Genomic DNA, 10,962 nt, shown 5'->3' with positions numbered 1-10,962 from the left:
TCTGTCTCTATCTCTACTCTCTCCCTCTCTCCCTCTCTCTCTTTACTCTCTCTTTCTCCACTCCCTCTGTTTTTAAGCGCGAAAAGATCCTCTGTACTCGATGCTCGGTCGACGAACCGAGTAGTCGCGCGACGTTGTTCAGGTGAACCGGGCCGTTTCCTTTGAGAGCGACGCGGGCCGAGCCTCCTTGTTCCTTTGTGCGATAATAGATCCTCGAGATCAAACGGCCACGAGAGGGGATCTCGAGATGATCCGGCGAAGGACACGCTTCGCAGCTCTCTCGGCGAGAGACGCGGTTCTCCTCTCCTTTTTCCACTCGTCCCTCGGTTATTACCATTCGAGATTGGTCCCCGACTCGCTGCAAACGGCTACTTTTGTACACAACCAGGGAATCCGGTGAAATGCAATGTACAACTCCGTGAGATCGTATGAAACACGAGAGAAAAGATTGTCGATCGGTTCCTCGGGCAGAAATGAACAAAATCTGTGGAACACGATTTTTTCCTACGAGGCTTCGTTTTCGAGAAAATCGAGCTTCTGAATTGGTCCAATGAGAGTGCCTACAGTGTACGTTGGAGGCGGGACGGTGCGTCGCGCGCCGCCCCGTCACGTGACTCCCGTTCAAATTCGAACCAGCGCAGGTACAATATCTTCGTGCTCGATTTACTCGAAAACGGAGCCTCCTACGGAAAAATGTCATACTAACATTTCTTTTGTATTTTTGCACGGAGAATCGATTCGTGCTGATTTGAACTATGCTTTAAGCCGAGCTCAAGCTAATTTTTACGTCGAGGACGACCGATCGCGTCGCTCCGAGAGAAAACGGCGACGGGACTTGAAGCCAGAGACACTGACCAAAAACCGTTTCGAGTGATTACCATTTAGAGGACTTACTACCTTATAAATACTTGTGCTAGCGAAGTAAGACTCCGGGAGTAAACGCGGTTACGAAACGAAACGAAACGAACGAATGAAAGAGCGACAAAGGCGTGTGGGGGAAGAAACAGAAAAAAAATGGTAGAACCTATGGTAGCCTGAAATTATGTGATATATATAAGAGAAAAAAAATGCTGTTTTCCGCGGAGCTGTGCTCCCGTTTAAGAATTGTTACACCCGGCCCGGAGGGCACACACACACACACGCGTACATACACACGTACACACGAGGTCGACGAGAATTCCGAGGCCGTGGATCGTTTCGATCGATCCTGGATCAACAACAAGGCGACAGACCGTGTGCGCCGTCACTTGTACACCTTGTTCATACTTGTACATAATTATTTATCTATTTGTATCGGGCAACGATCCTTGGGCACGCGTCTCCGTTCGCGCACGCCATCTTCTTGCGATCGTCCGCCATCTTGTTTCGTGGAAATTTGATGATCCACACGATTTCCTTTGCGAAAACGTTGATTTTCTGAACGTTGACTGTTTGTACAAAGCTCGCGAGCTGTTTTGGGTTTCGCGGGCGAAAGAAGAGTAGCTTGATTTCGTTTGAATCGGTTTATATCAGTGTTATCGCGAACGGAGACCTGTACAGAACCGCTTTATTACTAGATAAGCATAGAACACGACGAATAACAGGAACGAAGGCGCGAGAAATCAAAGAAGGGAGAAGAAAACGTTGAAAATAAGGAAAAACAAAATGCAGCGACGTGCCGCTGCCAGCTAGCCGGAAGCACCGCCATCGTTTTTCTCACTGTTTTCATCCGTGCACGCAACGACATTTACGCGAAAACAGACGGGGAAACACCCGCGAACGAGAGCCACAGTCGAACCGTGATGATCCATTCGAAATACCGACCCTCCATTCTTATACGTTCACGAAAGACAATCGTTTCCGAGACAACTGTCTCGATTTTCCGCTTGATTCGTTAATCGCGTCGTTCTAACTGCGCCGATGAGGCAACAATCGCTGCGAAAATCGCCGGAACCACCCTCCATTTTGTTTAGACAACCTGAGACGCGTTTCAATCAAATATTCAATTGAAACAGGTCCGAAGAAAAACCCAAAATTCAAAACCCTGGCAAATTCAAAGAATTAAAAAGCTGAAAAACTGAAAGACTTGTAAGTAGTTAGAATATTTAGATGTCCGAGAATTTCTTTGCCAAGTTGAAGAGCGAAAATGTCTGGAGCCTCGCGGTGTACAAGATGGCGTCGGAGGGCGGTTCCACGCGAAACCGATTTCGTCCGTTTCGAGAAGACTTGTCTTGTGCCGGTGTGTTCATTCTCGTGCGGTTACTTCGCTCGACGCGACGCGACGTCCTGATTTCCTACAAAATGAAAGAAGAGAACGATGTTGCTCAGACATGCAACGAAACAATAGAAGCGCTTCGCGTTGTATGTTGCGTTCCGGGGGACCAACGGCCGATCGTTCGGGCCACAGAGTTCCCACCGAAAAATCAAGCAAAACGAAAAAGAAAATAAAACGAACAAAATAAACAAAAAAAAAATAAGAAGAAGAAGAAAGAAACACAGAGAAAACTGTTCGGTTCGCCCGCGTGATTCCGTTCCGGCGTGAAACCAAATCAAAGTTCTCACGTGCCGCACGATCCAAGAGAATCGAAGACTGAATCGCTTTCTTGTCGATCTAACGAGGACGCTGATCCTTCCTGGAAACCGGGACTCAAATTTCACTGCCACACTTCGGTTTGTTTCCGATTCATTTCCGACCAGTACAAAAGAAAAAAGTGATTAGTTCTCTTCGAGCATCGCTCGACATAATCAAAAGCAATTATAACGCTAAGGGTGATATGTGTGATCAGTTGTTTCGATCAGAGAGGAGATGAGAGTGCTCACGCTCGGGGTTTTAGTGTCCCCACTTTTCTGCAACCTCTTGTTAGCCTGGAACAGAACCTACATCATCTTTTTAGCCTGGACCAGAACCTGCATCATCTTTTTAGCCTGTATTAGAACCTGCATCATCTTTTAGGCTGAATCAGAGCCTACATAGAAGAGCCTCTTTTAACATAGAAGTAGAATCCACTCTGGCATTATTTGGAATCCGTTGCTAATTATGCAAGTAAGACGATGCAGGTTCTGGTCCAGGCTAAAAATTAGACCAGGAGGCAGCACTATACCGGGGACACTTAAATCCCGGGCGTGAGCACTCTTATTTCCTCTCTGTTTCGATCGTTCATTTTTTGAAGCAGAACAACGAGGGTCGAGGGAGGAAAAATACACACATCAACATGGCGAGGGGAGTGGGAGGGATACAGTTCATTTTTTGTCGATCGTTTACGTAAAAGACGATGGACTAGGTGCTCAACAATCATCTCAGAAGGTTCATTTATTTCTATAGGATTATTTCTACGGAGCAACGCTCGGTTCGATCGAGTAATCAATGAATAATTCGAGGGGTTCGAATCCTCCGCCGGACGAGTCACCAGCAGCGGTTCTCATTTCCTCGAGTGCCGGCTTGCGTTAAACCGTGCCCGATGTTCGTGCGAGTTTGCGGCTTATACATAGTCTTCTCTTGCAATATTCAGGATTTTCGTTAGGTTCAGAGCGAAACGACGCGCACGAACGTCCTCGGTTTTACACTCGACGAGACCCCCTAGCAATGGCTGCACGAAATTCCGCCTCACGCTTCGTTGCCAACGATAATTTCGCGTGCACACCTGAGCAAATACTCTCACCGACACGAATACTTTGCCACAGAACGCTGTCACGGACATTTCGAGCTAATTTCGCGAAATTTTCTGAGCCCCGATATTCCATTTCCTTTGAATCGGTACCGCCGCCAAGATGGCCGCCGTCCTCGATAACTAAAACTCCAAAGAGACAAATTTTTCTAATATTTTGCACCGATTTAAGCTGCACCTTCCTCTACGAAAGCTTGGGCAATGATAAAAATTTATGTTACAAGAGAAGTTGATTTAGCAGGGACGCCATGTTGAAATGTTCTGCGAAATTAGCTTGGAAAACTGGTCCGCAGGATTCGAGAGATCGTTTCGCGATTAGGGTGAACTCGTACGATCCATTTACCGCCGATCCGCGAGCAACTGTCGTCGATTAGAGGGTCGAGAGAGGTTGATTGAAACGCGAGCCGCACAAAGGTCGGCATTTTATATACAGTGCCGCGATGCAACAACGATACAGGAGAAGGGCCAACAGCGGAAAATCAACATGAGCGGCCAAAACATTCGCTTGTTCGGCTATGTGCGGTTGCACGATGGGGGTGAAGGGTTCGCTGGACGTTGTTTAGGCTGGTTTCACACTTGTGCGAATTAAATCGCATCTCTTCAAAGTAGTCGTTCTATCAAATGAAGGTAGCCACGAGTGGATAATAGTATTAAAGTAAAAATTAGGAAACAAATTTTCTGAAGATAGAACGCGTTACTCCAAGAGGGGTTCTTCTAGATCTCAGTTGGTGTACTAACATTTCAAACAAAACCTAATCCACAGGTTTTTTGAAGAAAATATGAAACAGTCTTGTGGAGTCTAAATATATTAGTTTACTGAAATTATTGAAGGAAGAAAAAAACCGCTAAGTAGCTTTTATTCTTTGCAATCGATGCAAAAAATGTTTATTATTGCTAAAAATCCGCGGTCTAGTGGCCCATCTTGAATTAGAAATACATAAAATATATGAACTGCTTTTATTGAGATAAACATGTGGCTCAAGGGGCAGAAAAATACTTCGCGATGCAACAGTTTGATGCAAGTGTGTAACCAGCTGCATCCGGTATGCAAACACGACGGCGCAGTGGCCCCGATGGAATTTATTGGCGAACCTTTATTGACATCGTGCATGACAAACGTGTTTGGCGAACAATCGCGCCACCCGCCAGAGGACCGTGTAAAGAGCAAACTTGCCGACATGTTCGCAATATGGCCGCTACGCGAACTTCCGGCTTGCCTCCACTGTCTCCCTTTCTGCTCGCTGAACTCGTTAGCTCGGTGAGTGCGGACCTACGCGATATTTCCTGCGATACGATTCTAAATGGTAAAAAGATGGTAAAGAAAAAAACAAAAAGAAGATAAAGACACTAGAGGCTACTGTATCCATTAACTCGGGAACTAATTAGGGTAGTCCTCCAGCGAGACGGATCCGCGCTGCGACCCGGAGCAAACGGTCGATCAGGATGCTCCATCATCGTCATACTGATCCCGAAGATCACTCAACCGCGACTTCAACCGCGAGTGCAGCGTGCATGTACATAATTAAACTGGAAATGGGTCACGGACCGGACCCGATTGTAAATAAAACGTAAAACTGTACACGTATGAATTTTAAACTAATTCTAGATCACGATCTAAGTTATCCGAATAACTAAAACCGTAGACGATTTAGAACGTTACTAATTACGATGTAAAATCATATCCATGGCCGCGCCGCCACCGTGAGCCTCTGGTAATTCTCGCGAGATGTCGAAAGTATACTCGATTCTGATCCTTCAGTCTCCAGTTCAGTAATTCATATCTGATTTCGACCGATTGTCTCGTTCGAACGTTGGCCGACCACCGTTCAACGAAATTCGTTTGCCGAGTGAAACTCTTCTCTTTGCGGGTTGACTTTTCGGACGGTTTCGCGAGGATTGGCAAACCGGTGTCTCCCCGATCAGATTCTAAGGAAGAGCGGGAGCGATAGTGAACGAAACGATCGAACGATCTCGTCGCGCCGGGCGCGTCGAATCGGCGAAATCGCGATCCCGTTGAACTGCGGACTTTCGCGCGAAAAGAAACCGTTTCTTCTCCGATCCCATCTCCGTTCCGTTTGCAACTTGCATCCTACTGTCCTCCGTAAATCGTTCAAGTCCGCAGTTCAACCATGAGTCGCTGAATCGCGAACACCGATGCACTGCACAAAACGATTAAGCTAATCATTCACGAGGAGGAAGAACGAAAAGTGAGAAGAAACTCGGAAGAGCGGAGGAGACGACGCTGAAAAAGAGTTCGGAAGTCATCGATTGTGTCTTGGACCTGCTCGCGAAATGGAAGCCCAGATTCCATTGATTTCTGAATTGTTTCACTTTTTATAACGTTTTTATATTGAAGCGCAAAATTAAATTCTAAAACTAACTTTGTAAGGGACGTTAGGCTAACAAGGTGAGCAGGCGTGATCGATTCGGTCGCGCAGTACTCGTCCGATGTCCGAAACTCTTCCAGAAGACTGCCGACGACGCTTGTTGTCTCGAACGCCTCGGCGTTCCGCAATAATCATCGTTTCGAACGATCGAATAATTTTAAATTTACCGCCGCCGCGAAGCTGCCGTCACGTGGCCACCGTCGGTACGTCGAGCAGCGATGTTGCCGACAGGTAGCCGCGCCGATAAGCGAGATTCCTGCATTATCCGCAACGCGAAACGAAATCCTTTTGTTTCCATACGCTATCTCGGATCAAAGTAATTGTTGATATTCATCCGCTCGAATCGTCCAGATCGTATTGTGTTCGAAGCAATCGAAGACACGGCCAGCGGATCGTGAATCTTGAGAATCGTTCTTTTCGAATATTTTTCGCATTCGCACAGCGTATAATGTTTTTTCAACGAGGCGAAACACTCGATGAATCGGGACCTTGAAATTCTCTCGATTCCTGACGCTGATTGGTTACTAGACTGCAGTCGCTAAGCAGGCTGTGCAATTGTAATTTTATTAGACAAAAATCCCTAGCCTTCTAGTTTTGTTTTAATACAATCGGGCACGATTGCGTAGATGCATAACGGCTGCCGTCTAAATTAATAGAAACAACAATGAAAATGCCTGTAACAGGAAATCTTTTCACCTGAAGAAATTTTGCGATGAACGTATAGCAAGGAATGGGTTCGACAATAACACACGTTGCACACACACACACCGAAATACACGTATCACGCAAACGTAGGACGGTTTGATGTGTTTGTCAGGTCGACGACACGTATAGTTACTTTTGAACCGCTCATGACGTTTAGTTAATATCGTTTCAGCGAGATAATCAGTCACCGTTGAATAATTAATTTTAGTAAAAACCGTGTCGCTCGACCTGGAGAACAGTTTTGCGAGATGATTGATACGAAAACAATAGAGGATCGACCACCGCCAGACGTAAATCTGAAAGAAAACCTCCGGATACATGCTCACACAACATGCATATAGTTACTAATTATACCATTATTGATTACCGATTCGAATATCGAGTATGCGACATTTTTAATAAATTATTTTGAAGATTGCTCGAGGCGTTTGTTCTTAATACCCTACCGCATTTCATGATTATTAGTATTTATCACCATTTCGCTTGTAAGAGATGATTCTTTTTCAGAAATATTTGAACAACCCGCGTAAACTGTACTATTCATTTACCAACCGTAACTAGTCACGTACAAATGTAACTAGACAGTGCTCTGGTTACATAACCCCATTCAAATCCAAATTGCAAGACTTTCAATATTCTAGGGTTTTAAGATAAAAAATGATTCTAATTTAACAATCCATATAATTTTTTAATTTAGAGTGCCATACGGGAAGATTTTATGATTTCTCTGTGACATCTTTAAAATCCCAAGGTGGGAAATGGAACAGTTTTTCGATTTTTGAAATTGAACTATTCTAATAGGAAGGAAATTTAAAATTGATACGAACACTGCAGATTTAGTAAACGGTATATTTCTTCTTCGTGTCTACTTTATTTAAATAATAATTAAAAAATACAGAAGTTACAGTAACAATTGGTGTTAATATCATGACATATTGCACTTAAAATTCGTGGCAGAGCCGTGCAGACTCCTCGAAAACGGGGATAGAGTGAAACAATTGTAGGAAGAAATAATTTATTATTTAATCTGGTTAGTCACGCATTAAAAACGACAAAGGCAAGAAAATGCTGTTTGATTTACACAAATATACAGTAGAGGGTTATTTGACTGATTCGGAATACGCGTGCAGTTGCAGTACCTCGCTAATAAGACCGCGCATTTTTTTTCTCGTTTTCTGGAAAACGTGTACTCACTCACTCATTACATGCACACACATACATACACGTAAATAGAGCCATAGTTATCTAATTACGCCGTGTGTTTCTTTCTTTTTTTTCCATTTTCCTCAGCGATATTAATTAGAAGCGGGACGCACTAGAGTAGTAAGTACTCCGGTGAGATACGTTAAGAATACTTCGAGACGCAACGAAGACGTCGAAAAAACAAAGATACAGAACCGTCGGAATGTACCTTAATATAAGATAATATCCTTGACAGAGATCACAAATTCCCCGCGGACCCCGAATCGCGTGCGCGTAATTCACGTTTCGAGTTGGATAAACTAACGGAATAAGTTAATTAATCCTCCGAATTTTGTCTCTCTCTCTCTCTCTCTCTCTCTCTCTCTCTCTCTCTCTCTCTCTCTCTCTCTCTCTCTCTCTCTCTCTCTCTCTCTGCTCTAACTAATTACACCGTAACACGCGTCTGCGTCGTCGTATTGCATTGGAAGTACAGCTCACCGACAGTTCGTTATCAGAGACCCCGATACGAACGCATGCCACTCGCTATAAGTCGGCAGTGGTTTTTTAGAAAATGTTATTTTCGTGGAATAACATTCACCAAATTCCGTAACGCTGTTTCTTTCGTATACCACACCGGCCGTGGTAAAAAAAAAAAAGAACAAGCTGTCGCTCGTTCCTCTGTAATGTACATAATTCTCGCTTCGCTCCTGCTTGTTTTTACAATTCTCGTCGTGTGACTAGAAAAACGTTTTTACTCCTGCTTCTCCCGTACGACCGTGCCGTTTGCGTTCGCGGACTCGTCCTCCATTTGTCGATTCCTCGCCTGTTGTCGTAACTGGGCTCTCTTCAAACTGGTCATTAGCTGACTGGACTGATACAGCCAACTGGCCTGACAAAACAATATAATCGCATATGATGTTGTAATATTCTCTCTGATACGTAAGCGGTTCTTATAGATTTCGATGCCCGAAAACACGTTCGACTTTGCTAACTGTTTTTGTTTTAACTGTGGGCGATACAAGACTGTTTCTTGCACAGAATGATCCTATGGACTCATGTATCTTTTTATAATGTTATGTGAGTTCTGAGCATCAAAATCTATGGACTACAATTCGTTGGACACTGTTATTTCTTGTGCACTTACAATCATTATCATACAGTTCATCAAAATAGGCACGGAGAACACTACAGATATGAAGAGTCCATTTGAGTCGAAGCACTGCTGCCTCGAGAACAACCTGTTCAAGTATTAAGACAATGTTTCATCGTTGCAACAATTATTCCTACACGAACATACTTACATCCAATTTGACGCAGCCATTTCGTTGATGCTCTCAGAGAAATACACCAAAAGTACTGAAACAAGGACACGCTTACAGTGTTCTGCGTTTCAATGAAAGCACAGAGTACTTACACAGGGCCAAGAACAGCATGATTTGAAAGTTGGCGTGGTTTCGTGTCATCACAGCAGTCATAGTAATAGCAATGTGAAAAGTCAGTAGAAGCGCGAGCCATGGGTCTCTCCATTCGATCTGTAACGGTTGATAGTTTAGTGTCTGGATCTCAATAAAGCCACATTATATAATAGCATAAAAAGAGTAAAAATCGAGATGGCTGGAATGCAGTGGTCTCGTACAAGGAAAAAAAAAAGTCACCGAATTCCGAGAGGCCAGCGAGGCATTTAAGCATAAATTTCCCTAATGACGATTTATTTCGGTACCACAGAATGCGTCATCAATCGAATCACAAATCCGGCAATGCGGTAGACCGGCTAAAACTACCGCAAAAACAAATGGTATCGTCGGGACAAAAACAAGCTAAAAATCGCGACGGCAAAAGAATTGGTGTGCCGTGTTGCAAGCGTTGTAAATAGATATCGCGTCAACATATAACCGGTCAGCGTTGACTCGACGACGCGCAACGTGTCTACAGCCGTTGCTGGCAAAATACCGAGAAAAATTAGCGATAAAGGAGCGATCAACGAACGGAAATTGACATGTGCGCTAGTGCCACTGTATTGACACTATTCCGCCGGCTCTGCGGAAAATGAAAGTGTCGTAAAAGGAGTGCGTCGTCTCTCTTTCTTTCTCTATCTCTCTCCCTTGCTCTCTATCTCTATGTATCTACCTGTCCCTGTTTCGATCGTGGTTCGATTTAATTACCACAGGCTGGCTAGATTGAATATTACGTACATAGCGAGGGCGGCTTAACGAACGGAAAAAGAAAGCAGAAACGATGAGAACTCACGCTCTGCAGGAATGGCAGGATACCGTCGATCGGGGACTTCAGCAGATCCTCCTCTGACATCGTGTCGCTGACGAGACGGCCGGTCTGTTCGTGAAAAAACTGCACATCCGCGAAAAATACTTTCGGGCCGCAGTGCCCTTGCAGCGGCTTCTTTCAATCCGCTTGGGCCGCTCACGAGGAAGAACGAACCAAGACACGGACACCGAGAAAACACCGATATGTAAATGGTCCGCGGCGGGCGGTACACGGGAAAAACAAATATCACAGTAGACAGCAAGCGATCCTTTTCTATTCACCGTTCGCTCCGTCCCTCTCCGGGCACGCCACATACACACTCGAGACGGTTCTGTAGTAGTTAATGTGGATTACGTGGTCTGGGGAGGACACATGCACACGCGATTCAATTCGAGTCGTTTCGAGAGTCGATACAGGGCTGGTGGGGAATTCCTTGCGGTGCTCGCTGACACTCGTGGCACGCTCGCAGTGACGTAATTGTTCCGTTTAGGTTAAATGGAACGATCATAAACGTTCATATTTTGGTATACAATTCGCGAGAATGTTTCTGCATCTATACAATAAAGATGCAAAACTTGTTGTACTTTTCATTCCGATATATTCGAGCTGCTTCAATGCTTGTTGCATACAGGAACAATTGATTCCTGCCGGTTTTCCCGTAAGGGGCAGTGTTAACTCCGGTAAGAATCATTTGCTCCGGAAAATATAAAAATAGCGCCATTTGACGTAGTGGCAAAACGCTCAAACTGGTAGTCAAACGTTACCGATCGGTGATAATTCTG

At 44.6% G+C, this 10,962-nt stretch overlaps 1 protein-coding gene across 1 annotated transcript; it reads right to left on the bottom strand.

Moving 5' to 3' along the window:
- Positions 1–7,734: 7,734 nt before the first annotated feature.
- Tmem18 (transmembrane protein 18) lies at positions 7,735–10,649 on the bottom strand. The gene is made up of 5 exons (XM_076791563.1): positions 10,166–10,649; positions 9,333–9,450; positions 9,220–9,274; positions 9,063–9,156; positions 7,735–8,807 (listed from the first exon to the last, which is right to left on the bottom strand). The coding sequence occupies exons 1-5, from the start codon at positions 10,223–10,225 to the stop codon at positions 8,670–8,672; spliced, it is 465 nt and encodes a 154-aa protein (XP_076647678.1). The 5' UTR covers positions 10,226–10,649; the 3' UTR covers positions 7,735–8,669.
- Positions 10,650–10,962: the final 313 nt, after the last annotated feature.

This window comes from Halictus rubicundus, chromosome 8, assembly GCF_050948215.1.
Source record: "Halictus rubicundus isolate RS-2024b chromosome 8, iyHalRubi1_principal, whole genome shotgun sequence".
NCBI classification, from domain to species: Eukaryota; Metazoa; Arthropoda; class Insecta; order Hymenoptera; family Halictidae; genus Halictus; species Halictus rubicundus.
Note: the sequence above shows the minus strand (reverse complement) of the source record. Positions and strands in the feature narration are given on the sequence as shown.